General features: G+C 60.1%; 1 protein-coding gene across 7 annotated transcripts in view; it reads right to left on the reverse strand.

Moving 5' to 3' along the window:
- SIDT2 (SID1 transmembrane family member 2) overlaps window positions 1-23551 on the reverse strand; it is a 28242-nt gene that overhangs the window by 2206 nt on the left and 2485 nt on the right. The window contains exons 3-28 of one of the 7 annotated variants that reach the window (XM_039496292.1): window positions 22637-22758; window positions 21862-22026; window positions 21436-21481; window positions 20915-21016; window positions 20704-20787; window positions 20171-20270; window positions 19663-19728; window positions 19226-19319; window positions 18386-18444; window positions 18034-18045; window positions 17575-17646; window positions 17146-17220; window positions 16583-16645; window positions 13776-13897; window positions 12621-12694; window positions 12262-12328; window positions 11497-11570; window positions 11061-11184; window positions 10611-10728; window positions 9851-9987; window positions 9388-9496; window positions 8695-8771; window positions 7719-7765; window positions 7121-7226; window positions 5886-5996; window positions 732-845 (exon numbers count right to left, since the gene is read on the reverse strand). In XM_039496292.1, the coding sequence (XP_039352226.1) occupies window positions 732-845; window positions 5886-5996; window positions 7121-7226; window positions 7719-7765; window positions 8695-8771; window positions 9388-9496; window positions 9851-9987; window positions 10611-10728; window positions 11061-11184; window positions 11497-11570; window positions 12262-12328; window positions 12621-12694; window positions 13776-13897; window positions 16583-16645; window positions 17146-17220; window positions 17575-17646; window positions 18034-18045; window positions 18386-18444; window positions 19226-19319; window positions 19663-19728; window positions 20171-20270; window positions 20704-20787; window positions 20915-21016; window positions 21436-21481; window positions 21862-22026; window positions 22637-22758 (2340 nt within the window). The remainder of the gene's footprint in view (window positions 1-731; window positions 846-5885; window positions 5997-7120; window positions 7227-7718; window positions 7766-8694; window positions 8772-9387; window positions 9497-9850; window positions 9988-10610; window positions 10729-11060; window positions 11185-11496; window positions 11571-12261; window positions 12329-12620; window positions 12695-13775; window positions 13898-16582; window positions 16646-17145; window positions 17221-17574; window positions 17647-18033; window positions 18046-18385; window positions 18445-19225; window positions 19320-19662; window positions 19729-20170; window positions 20271-20703; window positions 20788-20914; window positions 21017-21435; window positions 21482-21861; window positions 22027-22636; window positions 22759-23551) is intronic. The other 6 variants (XM_039496293.1, XM_039496295.1, XM_039496294.1 and 3 more) reach the window with 6 other exon arrangements.

Here is a 23551-nt window from a genome sequence, read left to right on the forward strand (position 1 = left end):
TGCAAGTGGACAGGGCAGCAGTTAGGCTGGGGCTCAGCTCAAGGACAAACACCTTCCCCACTGCGATTAGGCAGTGTTCCCCCCACAGCCCTGAGTGGGGGGAGGGGGAGGAAGGCAGGGTGCTGGGGGGGAGGGAAGAGGAGGAGGGCAGGGTGCTGGGAACCTCTCTGACCCCACATTGGTGTTTTCGGATGAGTAGAGCTGGTGCTGCTGGGGGTGGGGGTGGAGTTCTAGACCCAACTCAGCCCCCGCTCCCCCTTTCAGCACAGGGCCTGGCCCGGACGGGAGCCTATGTCCCAGCCGGCAGAGGGGGCCATGAGGACACTGTAGCATTTGGTGGACAGAGCGAGGCACCTGCCGGCCGGCCGGCCCTGGCCTCGCTGGGGCTCTTCAGGCACAGGCCAGAAGGCCATGCAGGATGTGCACTCTCGCCTCAGGCTGACAGGGACCACGTGCTCCCAAGGGCAGGCCTGGTAGCCATGAGGAAGCAGCTCTGTGGGGGCTGCCCCTGCCGGCCAAGGCTGACGGATCTCCGGGGAGCGACAAGTGCTTCTGGGGACCCTCCTATGTGCTCCCATCCCAGGCTGGGAGGGCTGCAGCCTGTGGCTAATGCAGCCTCCGGCAGCAGCTGATTGTGTGGGATGTGTGGCGAGGGCAGAAAGAGCCTTTCCCTCTAGGTGAGCTGGCACAGCTGTGTGCGGAGCTGCCGTGCTGGGGCTGGCAGGACTTACGAGGAAGGAGCCAAACAGGGCGATGGAGGAGAGGAAGTGCCAGATGTCGTGGTCATCAAAGAAGCTGAGCAGGATGCAGTCTCTGTTGTGCTGCCGGGACTCGGCCGGCGTTTTCTGCAGAGGGCACAGACAGAGCCGGTGTGTTATCGCCAGCCAAGCATGCTGCTCGCCTCCTCCCCGCGCAGCTCCAGCCCAGGGTCGTGCTGCAAGTCGAGCGGACCGGGCACTCGGGCCATGCACAACCCAGTCCCCACTGCCTGCCCCGTACAGGGACTCTCCAAGCAGGAGACCCCCCAAGTGACAGCTGCAGCAGCACAGGAGCCAGCAAACAGAGCAGTAAATGGGAGTTTCAGTGGGAGTTTGCGGGAGAGACAAAGAGACCTAGGCAGAGGAATTGCCAGGCTAGTGAAGGGAGGGGATGGTGTTCTGCCAGTGTTCTGGTGCCTGTTGGGGGTTTGTTTTGCTGTAGGAGGTGGTGGTTTGCTTTGGTTTGTGTTTCCTGGACTAACAGGTGTTAGGTGGGAAGGCTATGACCGATACAGAGGCAGCAGTGAAAGACACAATGAGGATGACTGGATGTGGAAGCTGCGGCATGTACATGATCCTGGAGGGGGTATCTGAAAAGAGTTTCGTCTGCATGAAGTGCCGCCTGATGGAGCTGATGGAAGAAAAAATCCGAGGACTGGAGATGCAGGTGGAAACTCTGGTAGAGTGTAGAAGGGGTTTTGAGCAGATGATGGAGCAAAGACATGAGGAGGCTGAAGGGAAAAGCTCAGACTTGAAGATGGAAGCAGGACCAAAGAATTCTGAGGGGAGACTGCTGGGTGAGGAAAGTGGACGGTGGAAGCATGTGACTAAGAGAACCAGGCAGAGGAAAAGACGGGCTAGTGAAGGAGAAATAGAGCTCAGGAACAGGTTTGCAGAGTTGGAACATGAAGAAGGGGCACAGCAGGTGGTCGCGGAAGGTGAGAGGGCAAGGAAGAAGAGAAGAGCAGCTACTCCTATAGGAAGAGGTGAAGAGTCAATGGAGACAACACCAAATATGAGCCCCAGGCGGATAGGAGATGGGTTGCAGAGGATTGCAAGGGCGAACAGGAATCGAGAGGACTTGCAGTCAGAGGGAACAGGGGATAGACCGGAGAATCACACTGTCACCAGGAAAAGGCAGGTCTACGTGATTGGGGACTCCTTACTGAGAAGAATAGACAGGCCTGTAACTAGAGCTGATCTGGAGAACAGAAGGGTGTGCTGTCTGCCGGGTGCTAAGATACGGGATGTGGACTTGAGGCTGAAAAGGATCCTAACGGGAGCAGGAAAAGAATCCGCTGATTGTCCTTCATGTGGGAACAAATGATACGGCTAGATTCTAGCTGAAACGTATCAAGGGATACTATGCCAGAATGGGGAAGACGCTTAAGGAAATCGAGGCTCAGGTGATCTTCAGTGGGATTCTACCAGTTCCTAGAGAAGGGCAACAAAGGTGTGACAAGATTATGGCGATCAACAGATGGCTCAGGCAGTGGTGCTATAAGGAGGGCTTTGGGATGTATGGCCACTGGGAGGCATTAATGGACAGAGGACTGTTCTCTTGGGATGGACTTCACCTGAGTAAGGAGGGAAACAGAATTCTAAGATGGAGGCTGGCACAACTGATTAAGAGAGCTTTAAACTAGGAATTTGGGGGAGATGGTTGGGAGATGTCCAGGTAATCTCCACGCCAGAATTTAACATTGAGAGGGAAGAAAACAAAGTAAGAAAGGATATAGCCGTGGGTAGGAAAATGGACATAAGGAGGAAGGGTAGTGTGGATACCAGTCTAATAGGTGATACTGGTGGTAGAATGTCTGTGCCTAATCGGGTAAATGTCAGTGAAGCCAAACGGCAAAAATTAAGATGTTTGTACACTAATGCGAGGGGCCTAGGTAACAAAATGGAGGAACTAGAGCTACTGGTGCAAGAAGTGAAACCAGATATTATAGGGATAACAGAAACATGGTGGAAGAGTAGTCATGACTGGAGAACAGGTATTGAAGGCTATGTGCTGTTTAGGAAAGACAGAAATGAAGGCAAAGGTGGTGGAGTAGCATTGTATATCAATGATGAGGTTAACTGTAAAGAAATAAGAAGTGATGGAATGGATAAGACAGAGTCTGTGTGGGCAAAAATCACATTGGGAAAGAAAGCTACTAGAGCCTCCCGTGGGATAGTGCTCGGGGTGTGCTACAGACGGCCGGGATCTGATTTGGAGATGGATAGAGACCTCTTTAATGTTTTTAATGAAGTAAACACTAATGGGAATTGTGTGATCATGGGAGACTTTAACTTCCCAGCTATAGACTGGAGGACAAGTGCTAGTAATAGTAATAGGGCTCAGATTTTTCTGGATGCGATAGCTGATGGATTTCTTCACCAAGTAGTTGAAGAACCAACGAGAAGGGATGCCATTTTAGATTTGGTTTTGGTGAGTAGTGAGGACCTCATAGAAGACATGGTTGTAGGGGACAACCTTGGTTTGAGTGATCATGAGCTAATTCAGTTCAAACTAGATGGAAGGATAAACAAAAATAGATCTGGGACTAGGGTTTTTTATTTCAAAAGGGCTAACTGAAGAATTAAGGAAATTAGTTAGGGAAGTGGATTGGACTGAAGAACTTGTGGATCTAAAGGTGGAGAAGGCCTGGAATTACTTCAAGTCAAAGTTGCAGAAACTATCAGAAGCCTGCATCCCAAGAAAGGGGAAAAAATTAAAAGGCAGACGTTTTAGACCATGGTGGATGAGCAAGCATCTCAGAGAGGTGATTAAGAAAAAGCAGAAAGCCTACAAGGAGTGGAAGATGGGAGGGATTAGCAAGGAAAGTGACCTTATTGAGGTCAGAACATGTAGGAATAAAGTGAGAAAGGCCAAAAGCCATGTAGAGTTGGACCTTGCAAAGGGAATTAAAACCAATAGTAAAAGGTTCTATAGCCATATAAATAAGAAGAAAACAAAGAAAGAAGAAGTGGGACCGCTAAACACTGAGGATGGAGTGGAGGTTAAGGATAACCTAGGCATGGCCCAATATCTAAACAAATACTTTGCCTCAGTCTTTAATGAGGCTAATGAGGAGCTTAGGGATAATGGTAGGATGACAAATGGGAATGAGGATATGGAGGTAGATATTACCACTTCTGAGATAGAAGCCAAACTCGAACAGCTTAATGGGATGAAATCGGAGGGCCCAGGTAATCTTCATCCAAGAATATTAAAGGAACTGGCACATGAAATTGCAAGCCCATTAGCAAGAATTTTTAATGAATCAGTAAACTCAAGGGTTGTACCATACGACTGGAGAATTGCTAACATAGTTCCGATTTTTAAGAAAGGGAAAAAGGTGATCCGAGTAACTATAGGCCTGTTAGTTTGACATCTGTAGTATGCAAGGTTTTGGAAAATTTTTTGAAGGAGAAAGTAGTTAAGGACATTGAGGTCAATGGTAATTGGGACAAAATACAACATGGTTTTACAAAAGGTAGATCGTGCCAAACAAACCTGATCTTCTTTGAGAAGGTAACAGATTTTTTAGACAAAGGAAACGCAGTGGATCTAATTTACCTCACATTTGATACGGTTCCACATGGGGAATTATTAGTTAAATTGGAAAAGATGGGGCTCAACATGAAAATTGAAAGGTGGATAAGGAACTGGTTAAAGGGGAGACTACAACGGGTCGTACTGAAAGGTGAACTGTCAGGCTGGAAGGAGGTTACTAGTGGAGTTCCTCAGGGATCGGTTTTGGGACCAATCTTATTTAATCTTTTTATTACTGACCTTGGCACAAAAAGTGGGAATGTGCTAATAAAGTTTGCAGATGACACAAAGCTGGGAGATATTGCTAATACAAAGAAGGACCGGGATATCATACAGGAAGATCTGGATGACCTTGTAAACTGGAGTAATAGTAATAGGATGAAATTTAATAGTGAAAAGTGCAAGGTCATGCATTTAGGGATTAATAACAAGAATTTTGGTTATAAATTGGGGACACATCAGTTGTAAGTAACAGAGGAGGAGAAAGACCTCGGAGTATTGGTTGATCACAGGATGACTATAAGCCACCAATGTGATATGGCCGTTAAAAAAGCTGATGCGGTTTTAGGATGCATCAGGCGAGGAATTTCCAGCAAAGATAAGGAGGTGTTAGTACCATTATATAAAGCACTGGTGAGATCTCATCTGGAATAGTGTGTGCAGTTCTGGTCTCCCATGTTTAAGAAGGAAGAATTCAAACTGGAACAGGTTCAGAGATGGGCTACTAGGATGATCCGAGGAATGGAAAACCTGTCTTATGAAATGACACTCAAAGAGCTTGGCTTGTTTAGCCTAACCAAAAGAAGGCTGAGGGGAGATATGATTGCTCTTTATAAATATATCAGAGGGATAAATATCAGGGAGGGAGAGGAATTATTTAAGCTTAGTACCAATGTGGACACAAGAACAAATGGATATAAACTGGACACTAGGAAGTTTAGACTTGAAATTAGATGAAGGTTTCTAACCATTAGAGGAGTGAAGTTCTGGAACAGCCTTCCAAGGGGAGTAGTGGGGGCAAAAGACATATCTGGCTTTAAGACTAAGCTTGATAAGTTTATGGAGGGGATGGTATGATGGGATAGCCTAATTTTGGCAATTAATTGATCTTTGATTATTAGCAGGTAAATATGCCCAATGGTCTGTGATGGGATGTTAGATGGGGTGGGATCTGAGTTACTACAGAGAATTCTTTCCTGGGTGCTGGCTGGTGAGTCTTGCCCACATGCTCAGGGTTTAACTGATGCCATATTTGGGGTCGGGAAGGAATTTTCCTCCAGGGCAGATTGGCAGAGGCCCTGGAGGTTTTTCGCCTTCCTCTGCAGCATGGGGCAGGGGTCACTTACTGGAGGATTCTCTGCACCTTGAGGTCTTTAAACCATGATTTGAGGACTTCAATAACTCAGACGTAGGTTAGGGGTTTGTTACAGGAGTGGGTGGGTGAGATTCTGTGGCCTGCATTCTGCAGGAGATCAGACTAGATGATCATAATGGTCCCTTCTGACCTTAAAGTCTGTGAGTCTGAGTGTGCACCAGACGTCAACCCTGCATAGTCAAGGCCCTGGCTGGCATGAGCCACCACTCACCTGCCAGGTGCTCAGACCCTGGAAGAAGAAGAAGAGGGCGAAGCCCCACACCACGGAGGTGAAAATGATGCAGAGCAGAGGGATGAGCTTGATGCGCTCGCCACTTCGGAGCTGGGGAGAAGGAGAGAGAGCAGGTGAACGGTGACACACAGAGAGCAGGGGAACGGTGACACACAGAGAGCAGGGGAACGGCGACGCCCGGCACACGCAGAGGGCAGGGATGGGCGGCGACAGCTGGTGCATGCAGACGGCAGGGAACGGCAATGCCTGGCATGTGCAGAGGGCAGGGGAATGGCGACGCCTGGCACGCACAGGGGGCAGGGGAAACACACAGAGGGCAGAGGAACAGGGAGATGCCCAGCACACGCAGAGGGCAGGGGAACGGTGACTCCTGGCACACGCAGAGGGCAGGGAGTACACACAGAGGGCCGGGGAACGGCGACGCCCGGCACACGCAGAGGGCAGGGGAACAGCGATGCCCGGCACATGCAGAGGGCAGGGGAACAGCAACGCCAGGCACATGCAGAGGGCAGGGGAACAGCGACGCCCGGCACATGCAGAGGGCAGGGGGCACACACAGAGGGGTGGGGAACAGCGACGCCCGGCACACGCAGAGGGGAGGGAAATGGTGACTCCTGGCACACACACAAGGCAGGGGAATGGCAACGCCCGGCACACGCAGAGAGCAGGGGGCACACGCAGAGGGCAGGGGAACAGCAACGCCCGGCACACGCAGAGGGCAGGGGAACAGCAACGCCCGGCACACGCAGAGGGCAGGGGAACAGCAACGCCCGGCACACGCAGAGGGCAGGGGAACAGCAACACCCGGCACACGCAGAGGGCAGGGGAACAGCAACGCCCGGCACACGCAGAGGGCTAGGTACCCTCCTTGGTACATGTGGGACCTGGGACGGGCTCTCGGGAGGCCATGCTCACGTGTTCCCCAGTGACAGAGGCTTCTCTCCCCACTACCTGGACAGACAGTGGCTGGAAGGGCTCAGTGGTGCTAGGGGTGGTGGTGCAGGTACCAGGGCTCTGGGGATGTTGGTGAAAGGACTGATGGGCCCTGCTCCCCTGCTGGGGCCTGACTCTGGGGTAACCCCAGAACTCAGTCACTCCCCGTTTGCCCCAGAGCTCTCTCGGGGTACAGGCCCCCTTCCGTGCAGCCAGGGGGTCTGTCCGGCCGAGCCCCCAGCCTGTCCGCAGAAAGGGATGGTGCAGGGGCGTCGCCGCACCTTCATGATGATGTAGAAGGCGAAGTAGAGCAGCAGGTTGCAGATGCCGATGGCCAGCAGGTAGGAGGCGAAGTCGTTGGGTTGGACGATGAGTCCGTAGGCAGCGCTGGGGGAGGGAGAGGTGGGTTAGGAAGGCAGCAGAGGGGGAGCCCAGCTGCAGCATGGCAGAGACTGGGGCAGCCCCATGCCCACTTCGGCAGCAATTCTCTGGCCATTGCTGCACCCTGCAGCCACCGGCAAGATGAGCAGGGTCTCCCGGGGCTGCATGCTGCATGCCGGGGCTTGCTCAGCGGCAGAGCGGGCAGGGCACCACGCCCTGCTTCGCCCCATGGTGTTCCCAGCTGACACGAGCTGTGTGTTCTCAGCCCAGCTCCCTGCCCGGCTGCATGGGAGCACTGAAGAGGGCTGGGCCTGGAACAACTGAGCCCGGCAGGGCCGGGCCGGGCCGGGGCTGGCACAGCAGCAAGGGAGGGGCTAGATCGAGGTGCGTTGGCAGTGGTGGGAGGGGAGCTCTCCTGATGCCCCCTTTCCTCGTACAGCGCACTCTCCCTCTGAGCAGCCCGGGCCTTGTCCCACCCACACCCACACCCAGACTTACAGCGACCAGTTGATGATGTTGCCCATGACCAGCAGCACCATTCGATCCTGCAAACACAGACGAGGAGGGTCAGGGAGGGGGCGTATGCTGGGCCAGCGGTTCCGGGGGGACCCCGTTTTCATGGCTCAGAGCCACTGGAGCTGCCATCTCCCAGACCCGCGCTCTGCCCCAGGGCAGAGTGGCTCAGAGTTCTCTGGCTGGGAGGATGCTGGTCACAGGGAGGGGGCGGGGAGGAATCAGGGAAGCCGGGAGCTCTGTGTCCTGCGGCAGAGCTCAGATCACCTCAGCTGGGCCCAGTGTCACATTCCACCATGGCCAAGCAAAGAGCCTCCCTGGATCCCGCTGGTGGGCAGTGGGGCCGCGGGTCGGGGCTAACTCTGAGGATGGGGGGCTGAGAGGGGCTGCGCTGGGTGAGGAGGGGGAGGGAGGCCTCGGGGGAGTCGTCCGCAGTGGGTATTGAATCTAGGACCTCGGCTTCCGAACGCATAGTGCCCTGCTGCCTCAGCTGATGCCCCCGCTCAGATAGCCCAGGCAGGAGCAGGCCCCTGAGCCCCCCGCGAGGGGACAGCGCTTCCTGGGGTGGGCCACACAGCCACTGGCTGGTCACCCCTGGGGCAGGCTCTTGGTTCAGCCCCATTTGTCTCCATTGCAGAGCTGAGTACGCTGGGGATGCGCTGTCACAGGGGGCTGGGCAGGGGCCCAGGGACTGCAGGGTTGCACTGGGAGGAATCAAAGCATCCTGCCCCCGTGCTGGCTGGATGCGTTCCAAGCACAGCCCCTGTGCCTGCGGCATGAGGCCTTGCTGGAACATCCACCGTCCAGCACAGAGAGCTCTGGGCTGGGCCGGCCCAGGGGCACTGGGCCAGGCACGCGCCGCTGCAGCTAGTCCTCCTCGTGCAGTGTTAGCCACTCACAGGCTTGTGCCGAGAGTCAGGGGCCTTGGGGGCCTCTGGGCTGAAGTGAGCCGCTCACTCACCACGTACATGGGCCCACTGCACTGGCGGATGCAATCTGTGTACAGCACGTGCACGATTCTGCGCGGTATCCCGGAGTCTGCAGAGAGAGAGGCAGTGCTAGGGCCAGGGGTGGGGGCAGCAGGCCCTTCCCAGCAGGGCACGGATTGCAGGCAGTTCCACCCGGAAGGGAAGAGGCCTGAACCCTGCGCTCCCAGAGCGGCAATCCGGCTGGAGGGAGGCCAACGTGAGCGGAGGCTGCCTGCACAGAGCAGGGAGGTGCTGAGCCGCAGCCAGGGGGTCCGCAGCCCATCGCACAGCTGGGAGGGTGGGTGGGACAATGCCCCGTTCATGCCCCTGCAGTGAGTCCCACCACCAAGCTGGCTTGGCTTTCAGACCAAGCCCCCAGCGCTGCGGGCTCATCTGAGCAGGGCCGGCCACACTCAGCCCCACAGGCCCCCGCGTAAGCGCAGGCGTCTCCTGTGCAAGTTGAGCCGAGAGCTCTGACAATGCCCAAGGCGGGAGGGAGCCAGGACGTGGCGTATACTAAGCAGGGAGGAGGGCTGAGCAGTCACCTGGGTGCAGGCGTTCGAGCACCATGGGACCACTCAGGCCGCGACGCAGAGACAAGGACCCAGGCGCTAGGCTGGGCTGCCTGTGGTGCCCATTGGGAGTCTGGCTCTGCCCCCCATCCCTGCCCCAGGGCGGGGCCTCACCGAATTTCCAGCGGCCCATGTAGTAGAGCTGCGTGCTCAGCAGCAGGGTGGCGATGATGTGGATGATGGAGAAGAAAATCCAGAACATCATGTTCCCTTTGCCAAAGACCTGTGGGGAGAAGACGGGGTGAGCGGCTGGGAGACGGGGCTGGGGCTGGTCCCCAGGGGCCAGGGGCCCGCGACGCAGGCGTCAGAGCTGCGGTTACAGAAGGAGCCGTCAGCACCAGGGAGCTGAGAGAGCCACAAAGCCAGGATTCATGCCCGAATCCGGCCTGGGGCAAGGCAGCCTGGGTTTTACTGGGGCAACTGCTGCCTCCTCCGGGTGCGGGGTTTGCTGGCCAAGGACCCAGAGGCTCTCAGACAGCTGAGTCCTTAGCCCCTCTGCAGAGAGCCAGTAACGCGCCCGTCTGCACGGGGCACCGGTGAGCTCCCCCCCAGACACGGCTCCGGGGCTGGCTCTTACCACGCCGATGACAGAGAAGAAGATGACGATGGCCAGGCAGGCGTAGGCGCTGTACGCGCTGGCGTTGATGTCCGGGTGCCGTTTCTGATACAGCTTGAGCATGCAGAGTCCCGCGATCATGTACATGAAGGAAGTGTCTGCAAAAGGACAGTGACCAGACTGAGCGAGGGGCCGGGGAGGGGCAGGCTGGCAGCCCCGCAGCATTGCACGGCCGCAGGAGCCTGGGTCCTGGCAGCCATGGGAGGGAGAGTAAGGCAGGGACATCTCAGACAGGCACGACGGGAGGAACCTCCACGTCTGAGACACGGCCCAGAGCACAGAGCTGGACTGCCGAGCCGTGGGGCTGGAGCGGTGCTGCACACCCGTCTGCTCGGAGCACAGCGGCTCCCTGAGCTCACCGGAGGGTGGCTGGGGGGGGGGCTGTCTGATGCCGCAGGCTGAAGCACAAACCCTCCCAGAGCTCCACCGGAGCCAGGGCCCATTCTCTGCCAGCACCACAGCACCGTGGCAGCTGGGTAGGGCCGGGAGGGAGAGAGGGAGTCTGAGGCTGGGAAGGGGGTGAGCTCAGGGGGATGGAGCAGCCAGCAAACGGGCTGCGCTGGGCGGAGAGGACAGCCCAGGACGCTCGGCCCAATAGCTTCCCCTGGCAGTCACCCATAGTCCAGCTCCATGCTGGAGCCGGGCAGAGGGTGGCAGCTCTTGAGGGCGGGTGTCACTGCAGGGTCAGGGAGCCCCGAGCAGGCCCGGCCTCGGCACTCACCGAACTGGAAGTTGGTGTAGTTGGGGCAGACGTGGTAGCAGGCGCTGAGCAGCCCCTCCATCATAAGCGCCGTGCCCATGGCGTAGAACAGGCCAAAGTGCTTGGGGATGCCACACTCCTGTGCGGGGAGAGGGAGGATGGACACACCCGCCTCAGACAGACAGATCTGGCCAAAAGGCACCTGGCCTGAGCAAGCCCGGCTGCCAGCTCAGAGAGGGGCACCAGGTGGCAGCCCCCCCTCGACACCCCCAGAGGAACTCTCCCCGTGCAGCACCCAGGCCCTGCCTGCCCCCACCCCAAGGGCGCAGTCCTGCCCATCCCAGCCAGCATCACGGGGTACGGCAATTACACAGGCTGCAGGCACAGGGAGATCCCCACCTCGCCTGCCCCACTGGGGGTGGCTGAGCCCCAGCTCCGAGGAGCAGGGCGGGCGCAAGGGGCGGTGCTCACCAGGGCCTGCAGGTCGTTGCGCATCAGCGCCCGGTTGTAGTTGATCTCTCTCTGCAGGATGATGAGCAGGAAGAGCAGGCCCAGCAGCACGTAGCCCAGGTTGCTGAGGATGTTGTTGAAAGCACTGGTGGGAAGCAGATCAGTCCAGGTCACTGTCACAGGGCCGGCTGCGTGGCCCATTCCCCAGAGACTGGGGCCACTGGACAGGGCACTGCCCCCCGCCCCAGGCAGCAGCACCCTCTGTCCCCACCCGCATCCCAGCCAGAGTGCCACGGTCAGGGGACAGCACAGTTCACATGGGCTCCCCTCCCCGGTTCTTTGTTCTCCCCTCCCGGGTGCTAGTGGGGGGCCCAGCTCCCCTCCCCTCCCGTCAGACCGCGGAGGGGCATGTGGGCAGGCCAGGGAGCGGCACTGCGAGCTCCGTGCCAGCTCTTACCTGAGGTTTCCCAGGGGGTGGGCGCACAGGAAGTTATAGTAGCAAATGTCCTGATTCCCTGTCACGTTCACCACCTGCAGCGGGGGAGCAAAGCGAGGCCCTGAAGAGGAAGGGCAGGGGACACCAGCTGGGACGGGCCTGGCACAGCTCACAGCCAGGCCTGGGGGGCCCGCGGGGAGGTGTCCCCAGTAGCAACGTGCACTCACCGAGGAGGGGGCAGGCAGAGGACCCAGCAGCACTGGGCGAGTGCAGGACCCCGATGCCGGCCCAGTCTCACGGCCCAGGTGGGGCAGACGGCGAGGGGTGACTCAGGGTTCATGTGTTCTTCCAGCTTCCACCCGGGGCTGATTACAGCCAGGGCAGGGATGTGCGCATGCACAGAGAGCATTTGGCCAAGCCTGCCTGTGAGAGGCTCTGAGTGCAGGGGGAGACAATGCAGCACTTTGCTGCAGCCGGGCTGGATCTCAGCATGCACCTCGCCCTGCGATGCGTGGGTGACTGAGCCCTGCTTGAGAGGGGAGTGAAGGGGCTGCTTTGCTGGGGAGCACCTGGGAGGAGACTCCGCTGGTTTCTTTGGAACAGGAGGGAACTGCCCCCCCCCCCAGCCCATCTCCAACGTTAGCCACGCGGCTCCTTTGAAGCCCCGAGCCCGGCCCTGGGAACTCCCCGAATTCAGAAGAAGGTAAAGCAGGGCAGCCAGCAGCCCCCGGGGAGAGAGCTGGGATACTGGGGCAGGAGGGGGGCACAGGCAGGGGCCGTCCTTACCGTCTGGTAGGTGATGACCAGCTGTACGACAGGGAGGGCGTAGAACACAGCGATGGTGGCAATATTCCTGCAAGAGAGGACGGCACTGAGCCAGGCGGGCGCTGGCTGGGGACTCCAGCTCCCCCTCCTCCCTGGGGCTCTCCCCACTGCTCCAGCGGCACACGTGCTCTGCAGCACCCCCATGGCGGGATGGCGAGTGTGATGCCAACGCCATGGAGGGCCGGGACACTGATCTACCCACTGCTCTGCAGCAGGGCAGGGCTCCAGCCACCTCCTTAGTTCAGGGGCAGACAGAAGAGTCCCGCAGCGCATCCCCCCACCCTCCAGCCCCTCTCCTCCCCAGGCCTGCCCCCACTCACCAGAAGTAGATCTGGTATTTCTTCCGCAGGACGCGCTTGTCCTTCCGGGCCAGGTCTGCCACGTAGAGGTATTGCTGGGAACAGAGGCAGGATCCTGTCACAGGCCAGGCAGGGCATGCGGCATACAGGGGTGAGGGCACTAGTGCTTGGGGTGGAGCACACCCCGGGAACCAGCCCAGGCTGCTCCGCCTGCAGCTGCAGCGCTACCCCTGCCCTGAGCACTGGCTGGCTGGCAGCCAGGAGACGGCAACATTCCCGGGGTGAATACAGGCCCGGCCACAGCACTGGACGGAGGCTGGCGCTGAGTGATGGGCACGTACCAGACCGGCCAGCACAGTGTTAATGAGCCCATTGGCACATGGTTCTGGGGCAGTGCCTGGGTACACAGACCTCCCCGCTGCTCCACCCTCCGCCCCACATATGCCCTGCTCCAGCATCTCCCCATGGGACATTGCTCAAGCCTGAGCCAGGGTAGCCACACAGGCTGTGCAGTGTGTTCCCACTGCCAAAGAGATACCTAGGACGGGCAGGTGATGCAGGGGCCTGCAGATCACGCTCCCCACACCCATCAGAGCGATGCCCGGGCTGGGCAGGCGACACAGGGGCCTGCATATCACGCTCCCCCCACCCATCAGAGCGATACCCGGGCTGGGCAGGCGACACAGGGGCCTGCATATCACGCTGGGGCTTGATTCTTTGGGATTGAGAGAACCGTTTTCTTTTATTGGAGTGTTGGTTTTCATAACCATTCATCCCCAGGACGAGTGGGACTGGTGGTGATACTGGGAAACTGGAGTGTCTAAGGAAATTGCTTAGACTTAGATATTGTGTGACTTGTGGTTAGCCAGTGGGGTGAAACCGAAGCCCTTTTTGTCTAGCTAGTTTAGTTTGCCTTAAAGGTGGAGAAACCCCAGCCTTGGGCTGTAACTGCCCTGTTTAAGCAATTAGTCCTGAATTGGCACTCTCAGTTGGGTCCTGCCAGAACCACATCGTCACACCGGGCTGGGCAGGTGACACAGGGGCCTGCAGATCACGCTCCCCCCGACCCCCAATCAGAGCGATGCCCGGGCTGGGCAGGCGACACAGGGGCCTGCAGATCACACTCCCCTCGACCCCCAATCAGAGCGATGCCTGGGCTGGGCAGGCGACACAGACCTTGGTCCGGATGACGTTCTTGTCGGAGTCTATGTCCGCCAGCGTGTCGTAGTCGTCCTCCTCCACCGAGCTGAGGGAGTCCAGGCGGGGCCGGCTGGCCACGTTCTCCAGGGAGCGCTCTGCTAGGGCACAGGGGAGCACCAGCGTCAGCCCGGGCTGAGGCCCACACACCCGGGGCAAGGCCTAGCCCGCCCCCTCCCCACAGCCCTGGTGAAGGGATCAGACGCGGGCCCCAATCATTCGTATCACGGAGTCAATCGGAGCCATTCAATCACCCCCTGAGATCATCCCCCCATTCATCGTCCATAGCTCAGTGCAAAGGGATCGAAGGGGCAGCACAGTCCCCACAAGAGAGACCCCCCCCCGACCGCTGCAGGAGGCTCCATGGCATCCAGCAGATGTTCCCAGCTCTTCAGCGCTGGGGTTCAAGCCGCCGGGCCCTGGGACAGAGATCCCCGTGCACTGAGCTTCCTACGCCCGTCGGGGTAATTACACCCCCAGGGTCATTCCGTTCTGATTGGGCTGATCTGGGTATTGATGAGACAGGGACTTAGGCGATTGGTTTGTCATGCTGATGCCCCGGTGCTCTTTCTGAGGGGACAGGCTGTGTCTGTCGGGCCTCGCGAGGGAGACGGGGTCCCAAACGCACCATTCAAAAGGGACTGAGGGGACTACGGCAGCTCCCTGCAGAACAGAGCCAGGCAGGCAGGTCCACATGGCACACAGGGCCCGCACCCCACAGCGGGGCTCACCGGGACCTCAGTGCCCGGAGAACCTAGAGCAGGACTCGTGCTGGGGGGTGAGCGTCACCCTCAGCGAGCAGGAGGCGGCTCTGACCAGACTCCAACTGGGCCTTCACTAGGAACTCAGGGGCGCTGAACTAGTCCAGCTCAGCCTGCTGAGAACTGCAGCCCCCCGTCTCCTCCAGGGCTGCTAACTAGCCGTCTCTCCCAGCCATGGCAAGGCCACCGAGCTGGTTTCGGGGCGGCATGCAAGGCCGACACCCGCTGCTGAGCAGCCTTAGTCACAGGGTGTGGGTCAGGCCTGGCCAGGAAGCTCTGCCGGATCCTGCTGGAACATTAAGTAACTCATGGAGATGTCACACGCCTGCAGAGCACGGCCCCTTTGGCACAGAGACCTGCTGGCTCTCGTCCCACGCTGCCCGGTGCCACGTAGGGTGCCATGTGCAGAGACCAGAGGAAGACAAGTCTGCCCCCTGCCTAAGGCACCTCTCGGCACACAGTCCTTGTCCTGGCCAATGCACCAGGGCAACCCCATGCTGCGTGTGGGTCTGGGGAGGGCAGGCCGTCATGCACAGCTCGCTGGCACAAGACACTGCCTCCCGGGCTGTTCGGTTGTTACTCTGAACTGACAAGCACATAAGGCTGCTGCGTGTCTGCCGCTCCCTGGCTCACTCTGCTAGCAGCTGAGTGCCCGGCCGCTAGCCAAAGGCTGCCAGCCTCGGGGGCCGACGGGGCCATTGTGACCCTCCCGTCTGCCCCCCGGCGTGACACAGGCCAGGGAAGCTCACCCACTGAGGAGCCGACGGAGGACAGGGAAGCCAAGCCCTGCATGAGGCCAGGGAGCTGTGGCCACTCTGGGAAGGCGGCTCTTTCTTTTGACGTGTAGCCAGGGGCTCCAGGCCTGGCCATCATGGCATTGGCAGGCGTTGGCAAGGTGCTGCTCACACAGCATGAACTGGGACATTCTGCAGGCGACGCTGCCTCTGCCCCACTGCAATAGGGCTGCTCTCTCTAAATCCACACAGAACCCCGGTGCCCCTCAGAAAGTGCAGCCCCCAGCCATGGCAAGCCTGGGCAGGGGTCCTCCAGGGCTTCACATTACCATCTCAGACCCAGGCAGATGTTTGGGGGGGCGAGGGTCAGCCAGTGAACAGTCCAGAGATCGTCCCTCCCTTTCCAGGCCACTGAACGGGGCCCGCAGAGCCAGGGCTAGGGGGGCGTTCTCGGCTCAGACGGGTTACACGGGGCCGTAGGGATCGGCAGCCATGCCCCGCGCTCTGAATCAGCTAAAACGGGGCTGCCTCCCCTCCTGAACTACAACTGGTGGCGAGAATCTACTGTCTCTGCGGAGCTTCTGCACCGCATCCCACCCCGCCCTGGACGAGGGACCAGCAGAGGACGACGACCAAGCTTCCCCTGGACTTTCCACCCCTGCCTCTGAGGAGACAGCAGGACAAGCCAAGTGACCCTCTGTGCTGGCCCTGGGTCTCCCCTCCCACACCCTCCTCCGCAAACCTTACAGTCCAGCTAGGAGCCCGGGTGTGTTGGGAAAGGGGTGGGGGGGGGGCACTGTCTCTCACACAGCACCGCCAGTGCCCCTCAGTCCTGACCTGCAGCCCCCGTTACCCAGCCCTGGGTCCCCCCCGACACCCCACACGCAGCACCGCCAGTGCCCCTCAATCCTGACCTGCAGCCCCCGTTACCCAGCCCTGGGTCCCCCCCGACACCCCACACGCAGCACTGCCAGTGCCCCTCCGCCCTGACCCCTGCCACTCCACTCCTGGCTCCCCTGAGCAGAGGCTGAGAAGCAGGCAGAGTTGAGGGGCCCATGGAGATGGCTGCTCCCAGGACGCCCACACACTGGAAGATGGGAGCGTTATGGGATGGCTCATGGCTGGAGGGACTGTTCAGCGGCTGTCCCTGGATTAAGGGACGACAGATGAGAGCGAAGGGGCTAGTCGAATCAAGGGTCTGTCCCCAGGTAACGTGAAGCCGAGGGCTCCGCAATACATTGGATTGATTCGAGTTCTCCTAGCGCCTTTTCTGCTTAACATCCACATCTACCCATAGCCATGCACAGGTGCCTCATCTGGCTGGAGGGGACGCGTCGCTTGAAGCGGTCCAGCCCTTGAAAGGAAAGGGAGAGTTACTGGGAGGGTGGATAGGGCGCCGAGGCGGGTCCCATGGAGCCAGCCAGGCAGTTTCACTCCTCCTCTGCTACCCAAGCCAGACAGGGACAACCCAGTTCAAGGCCTGCCCAGTACATTGGTCTTTCAAAGCGGAGCAGAGTTGGCGAGGCTGGGCAGAGTTCTGCATGAGGAGGAGAGCCTGGGAGCCCCAGCTCCTGGGGCAAAGTCCGCTCCCCAGAACCAAGCCCTCCCCGGAGAGCCTTTCACACTCAGGCCCCCGGACGCGGGGGCAGATGCACCCCGCCCCAGGCTTGGCGTCACACGGGATGAGCCCAGGCAGTGGGCCTCAGACAGGGTCTCGGTGCATGGAGCGTTTGCAGCAGAGATGGGCTCCCAGGCTCTAGGATTGCTCGGATGTGGACTCTGCAGTTCAAGACCCAGCTCTGGATCGCAGGGGCCGTCTCGCTGGCCAGTCATTGCTGGTTTCTTGCGGCTCACCTGTGTACCCAGAGGAGATGTCCGTGGAGCCCATGCTCTCGGTGATGCCCTCGGTGCTCAGGGTGGAACTGTTCTCTGGAAGGAGAGTTAGAACAAGGGGGTGAGTTGAAGTGGTCAGACGCCCCGCCAGGAACGGGCTCCTGGAGAGCAGAGGGCAAGGTGCCAGGAGCTCACACAGCAGGGGGGTGTGGGGGAGGGTGGGGTGGCGGGGGGAATAAGACGCTATTGTATCTGGAGACCCTGGCTTGTCCCTAGTCACCGCCTGGGGGAGAGGAGACGAACGAGACTCCGGTCGCAGAGTCAGGAATAGGGTCCAGCCATTGCCAAGGGACTAGTGACCTGCCCCCACCCCCAGGGCCCACTCCCATCTCCAACCGGCCCCGGAGCCCCCTGCGAGTGCGAGGGTGCAGTGCTCCTGCTGGTGCTTACCCAAAGAGCCGTAGCCGTAGCCGTGGTAGGGAGGGTGACCCAGGAGGGAGTCCGGGGTGATGCGCGGATGCCCTGCAAGACACCACAGGAGCCTGGGTCAGGCAGGCAGCAGCCTTCACACACGTCACCCCCAGGAGCACAGGTGGCACGTGTGCTCGAGGGCCGGGGCAGGGTCTCAGTGGGGTGAGCGTAGCTCTTTGGGCTCTAGATGGTATCTGCTCAGGACAGACCCTGGGGGTAGCTGGGGGAGGGAGGGGACGACACGCCAGGATTGTGGGACATCAGTGGAGCTGGGTGAGAGGCGTTTGCACTGCACCCTGCATCCCTCGCTTTAGCAGCTCGCGCGTCCTACGGAGCAAGACCCTACCCTGCCCTGCCCACCTCCAGCTGGAGGGCAGCTTAGGGCCAGCACGTCAGGGCACCAAAGGGATCTGTGAAATAACAGAGGCTGACGCTTACCCAGTAAAGACGCTGGGAGGGGAAGTTCCCCAGGAGTGATGCGCAGGCAGAGAGAGAGAGAGAGAGACGGACAGACAGACAGACAGACAGACAGACAGACAGTCACTGACAGCAGCAGATCATAGATGATGCGGAGCTTAGACCCGGCACACTAAGGACCCGTCCACCCGTCTCCCCACAACGCAGGGAGATCTGTGCATAGAGAAAGGACCTGGCTCTGAAGCCCCCCGCCTCCAGCACATTAACCAGCAAATATGCATCTCCACTGCCCCCCGGGCTCTACGTGACGGGGCCAGCTCCCAGAGTCCCCCCCACATGTCAGTGCACCCTATGGGCCCTGGGGGGTCCATACCTGTGTCTGTGGTGGGCGTGTCCATGGCAGCCAGGAGCCTTTTTCTCTTCTTCTGTTGTCTGCAAAATCGCAAGAGAAAACCTGAAACAGAAGGGCCGGGAGGCAGCTCCCTCCTGCCGCAGACCCAGGTCCCATCAGGCAGCCGAGGGCTGCAGAGCTCAGATACCTCCCAACCTTGTGTTAACCCTCGTCAGGATTTGCCCAGGGAAATCCAGCCCCGGCGCTGTCCCTGGCTGAGATGTACCAGCCCCACACCACGTCTCCTGGGATCTGCTCACACAGAGTGCCGGAGCCAAATGAAGGGTTCACCCAGCCCTGCCGCAGCTATGGCAGAGGCACATGGAGGCTGGGGGGCGAGGAAGGCTGCATGCGTCCCTCCAGTAATGATGACCTTCCCCATGGCCCTTTGGAGACACGGCCGCGCAACGTTCCGACGTTCCCAGTGTCGGTGGGGGGTGTCGCTGGGCCAGACCCTGGAGATGGTGGGGATGCCCAGCCCTTGGTATATAGGGAAACAGGCCTCCTATCCTGGGGTGGAGGGGAGGGGAGGTCTCATCCCTGGCTGCTTTTTCTGCCATCAAGGCCCCGGCTCTCAATTCCCAGCCTGCTGGACAATAGCTACCCTGCACCAGCTGCTCCGCATCACCGCACCAGGCCCCGTGGCTACACAGGCTGGGAGGGGGAGCTGAAACCCACTCTAGTTTTGCAGAGCTGAGCCCAGCGGTGGCGGGTAAGTGAGAGGGAGGGGAGGGACGAGGGGGGTGAGCTGAGCCAAGCTGGCAGTCCGGTCCCGGAGCCCCATGGGGTGGGCAGCGCGGGAAGCGAGGCACAGGGACTCACCTCCAGGTCTCACAGCAGGCGAGGAGCAGCGTCAGCAGGTAGAAGGAGAGGAAGACCCCCAGGCAGAAGAGCATGGCGCTGACGTAGACCTCCGCTGCGGAGAGAGGCAGCGGGAAGGGGGATTACGGGACAGCAGCAGCCCGCGGTGCCCCACCCATAGAGCAGCTCGCTGGATAGCACAGCCTTGCGGGCATGGGAGTCAGCTGGGCACACAGCCTCCCCCGGCCCCCCGACTCCCCCATGCCCACCAGGAGACACACAGCCACTCCCATGTGCCGGAGCCACGCCGGGGCTGCCCGGGGGCGCTGGGACAGCCCTGCCGGGTCGGTGCCCCATGAACACGGGCATTGTGACCAGCATTCAGCAGGAAACGCCCCCAGCTGCAGACGTAGCTGCCGCAGAGTAACCTGCCAGCCCTGCCCATGGGAGCAGCTCACAGGTAATAGCAGGTGACACCATCACGTCCAGCGCCTTCTGCCGACTGCCTTGATCGACTGGTTCATCTGGAAGGAACAGAAGGCTGGAGATTAGCCCAGCCTAGATCAGCTGCCTCCTGTCTCCAGGAAAATTGCTCAAAGCAGATAGAGGAGCCCAGCCCTCTGGAACGCCCCCGCCCTGGGTCTCGTCCAGCGTGTCGCCCGGCCCAGAGCGGGGTACGCCCAGCTGGGCGGCTGGACCCTTTCCACCCACAGCGCCTTGTTGCTGAGAAGTGGCAGCAACTGAGGCAGGGAGAGGGGTCACCACACCAGGGTCAGGCTGGGAACCAGCTTCCACCTGGGCATTACGGTCCCCGGGGCCCCTTGCATGGTCCGGATCCCATTGCCGGTGCCTTGGGGTGGGGGGGCCTAGATGTCAGAGGGGAGAAGGCTGTAGGGAGGTGGAGGAGAGGGAGAGGTGAGTGGCTAAGCCCTGTGCCTCCCCAGACTGCCCCACCCCACCCCATACCTTTGGTGAGGGGGTAGTAAGGCAGGGGCCCTCCACAGGCCTCGTCTTCCGTTTTCACCACCACCACGACGTAGAAGCTGTTGCTGGGGAAATCCTTCTTCTAGCACGGCCGCCGGGAACGAGAGGAGAGTCAGTGGGAGTGGGCAGTGGCGGCTCTCCCCACCCGGCCCCAGTGGAGCGGAGAGGCCTGGATGCCCAGGCTCCCCGAAATGAGCGTCTGGCGAGACGGGCACATTGCGAGCGACCCAGAGAGATGCCGGAGCTGGCCGCGGAGGGAGCTGCTCGCCTGCGCTCTTACACGCAGGGTGCTATTCGCGTGGAGGCAGCACCGGAGACACGGGGACTTGCCTGGACGGAGCTGTCCAGCTAGCGCCGTCTGGCCGTGAGGAATGGGGCTGCGTGTCGCATGGCTCGGCACATGCCGGCAAGAACATCTCCGGCCAGCACTGACTGTCACTGGGCCACGCCGGAGAGAACAGCGAGGCCCGGCACCTGCCGCTGTTTGGCTGGGCTGGGCTCGCGGCGCTCCCTACCTGCACCGTGATGGCTGCCTTCTTGGTCATGGTCTGGTACATCCCAATGAAGGCCACGTTGTTGTCCAGGTCATAGACGGGGCACTGCGGGGAGGAGAGGGGGGAGCAAAGACTCAGGTGCACGGAGCCTGGACCTGCCCAGAGGTCACCCTGGGGGATGCTGGGCGAGGGGATCACCAGGAAGAGGAACCCAGCCCCATGCCCCACTTACCAGGATGTCCTGGACGGAGATGACGGAGCAGGGGAAGGCCATGCGCGAGGTCACCTTCACGATCACCGAGTCCACACCCTCCGGGAACACATACTTAAAATACTACCAGGGGGTGGGGGGCGAAGAGGAAACAGGGCACGTTATCGCCATGGTGACACTGCCCTGCCCTCCCCATGCACTGCCCTATGCCCCATCCCTTCCCATGGCCCCCCCCACCCCCGAAGTGGCACCAGCCATGTTATTCCAATAGATGGCTGCCCCTCCCCTGAGGATCCCAACCCAGAACCCCGGCGCTGGGAGGCAGAGCAGGGCCATTGTCCCATTGCACCGGGGGGGGGGGGGAGGGAGAGCCAGGAATAGAACCCAGGAGTCCTAGCTTGCCCCCCACTATCAGGAAGTGTAAGATCAGAGAGGGCCCCTCCCTCTGGCAACCAGAAAGGTCCCTTTACATTACGGGGACTCAGGTCAAGCTGCTTTAACGCCCCCCCCCATAGCAGCCCGCAAGCAGAGAGGGGCATTACCTGCGGCTGGGCTGCTGTGGCATTAAAGCTGAACCGCTCACTCGTCCTGTGCGGAGAGAGCGTTAGAACAGAACCATGGTTCATAAAGAGCGAGCAAACAGGGACCCCCCATTGCCCCTGCCCACCGGGGCAAAGAAAACTCCACCCGGCTGGAGCCAGCTATGGGCTGGAGCCACAAATCCTCAGCTCGCAGGGCCGTGAGCAGCCGTTCGATGGGTCCCCAGCCCCCCCTGAACACCTGAGGGGGAGCCCGGCACGGCGATGCCTGCCCCAGCCCGGGACCTGGCTGGTCTGCGTGGGTCTCAGGGAACGGGAGCAAACCCGCCGTCCTGCACAGCAGGCTCATGGGAGGGAGCCGGGGGGCAGGGGGGAGGAGGCCCAAGGTGTAGGGCAGAGATGGGGGGGGGTCCTATCTCTATCCCTCACCTCAGCACGAAGTTCTCCACGCGGGTGACCCGCAGCTGGTAGGAGGCGTTCCTCGCAGACAGCGTCGACACATCCACATAGAAGAACTGCGTCTCCGACTCGCTCTTGGTCGGGGGCTGGCACAGCGTGCGGCTCACATTCTGGTACAGGTACTTCCTCTGGAACCTGGCCAAGGCAGAGACCCCCGGGCCGGATGAGAGAGGGGGCCTAGCAGCGGCAGCATGCGGCACGGAGCCAGTCCCCCCCTAGCATGGGGAGCACCCACAGCCTACAGCATCGTCAGGCACAGCTCCAGGACCCTCCGCCTGTGGCCTTCCTGGGGTTCGCTCCCTCGGCTGGCTGGGTCGCTGTCCCCACCCGAGCTAGGCAGGCGCTCCTAGCGGCACTGAGGGTGCCATGGGGGGTCGGCAATGCAGTATCTCCCTTCCCAAAGAGCTTGGGGACACAGACCCTCCTGCCTGGTGCACAGGCCGAGCTAAGGGTGCTGCTCTCCCCCCTCGGCGGCGCTCGGTAGCTGGACCAGGTCACTATGGAGAAGGCTCAGAGGCTGAACTGGCAGTTGTCCCAGAGCCACTCTGCACACAGCCAGCTGGCAGAGCACGACGTTCTGGGGCACACGAGTCCACACATTTGGGTTTTAAGGCCATTTTCATGTCATGGTCAGAGAGCTGGCCTAGGTGCCCACGCCTTCACAGGCAGGGGGACCCCAGAACTGAGGGGGACATGGGTCTTTAGCCCCACCTCAGAGGTCGTCTCTGACAAGGGTGGTACTTACAGGCCCCTGAGGATCAGCGGCACCTGAAACGACACCACCGCCTCCTTCTGCCTCACCACGAAGAGAACTGGCGTCTCCTTCTGCTCAGACAGCACATTCACCGTCACCCGGACGCCCTCCGTCTGGGGAGGAGAGAAGGGATATGCTGGCCTTGGCCAAAGAGACACGAGCCCTCCCCGAGGGGCTCAGCGGGGAGACTCTGGACTGAGCCCCAGACTGCTGAATTTCTTTCAGCTCCCCCGCAGGGGAAGCAGCAGCCATTGGTGCACTGAGGACAGAGCCCTCCCGCAAGGACAGCGTGGGCTCACACTCGGCCCTTTGTTCCCTGTGACTCGCGAGATGCGGGAGCAGCGTGACCACCCTGCCTTTTACAGCCGGACACCGCCTGCAGTGGGGAATGGCACTCGTGACCACCGGACCCTGCTGACCCAATGGGAAGTTCAGCTTGGACCATGTTTGCGAACAGCTCCTGCACGTACTCCCCCCAGCAGAGAGGAAGGGTCAAGCCGCTGCACGTGCTGGGACGGGATGGGCCAGCGCTTGGATGCTGGTGCCCAAGGACCTCACAGGCCACGCGGGGGTTTGGGAAGGGGGTGACTGTGGGGAGGGGCTGTTCCAGAGGCAGGAGCACAGAGCTAGGACTCAGTTAGGACAGAGGCTTGGGCAGTGAGGGAGGGAACGGGCGGGGCAGGGGGGATGAGCAGCTCAGAGCACAGGAAATGCCAAAGCAGAGGCCTGTATGTGTCGGGGTATTGGCAGGGGAGCAGCTCACTCCATGCACCCTGGGAAGGGATTACTCTCCCACAGGATGTCTCTCCTGCAGATCCAGTCTAGTCCCTGACAGCCCTGAACCGAACCCCCAGATCCAGCCACGCCAAACTCCGAGACATTTGGGTGCAAAGCTTCCCAGTCAGG

The sequence above is a fragment of the Mauremys reevesii genome, linkage group 12, assembly GCF_016161935.1.
Source record: "Mauremys reevesii isolate NIE-2019 linkage group 12, ASM1616193v1, whole genome shotgun sequence".
NCBI lineage: Eukaryota > Metazoa > Chordata > Testudines > Geoemydidae > Mauremys > Mauremys reevesii.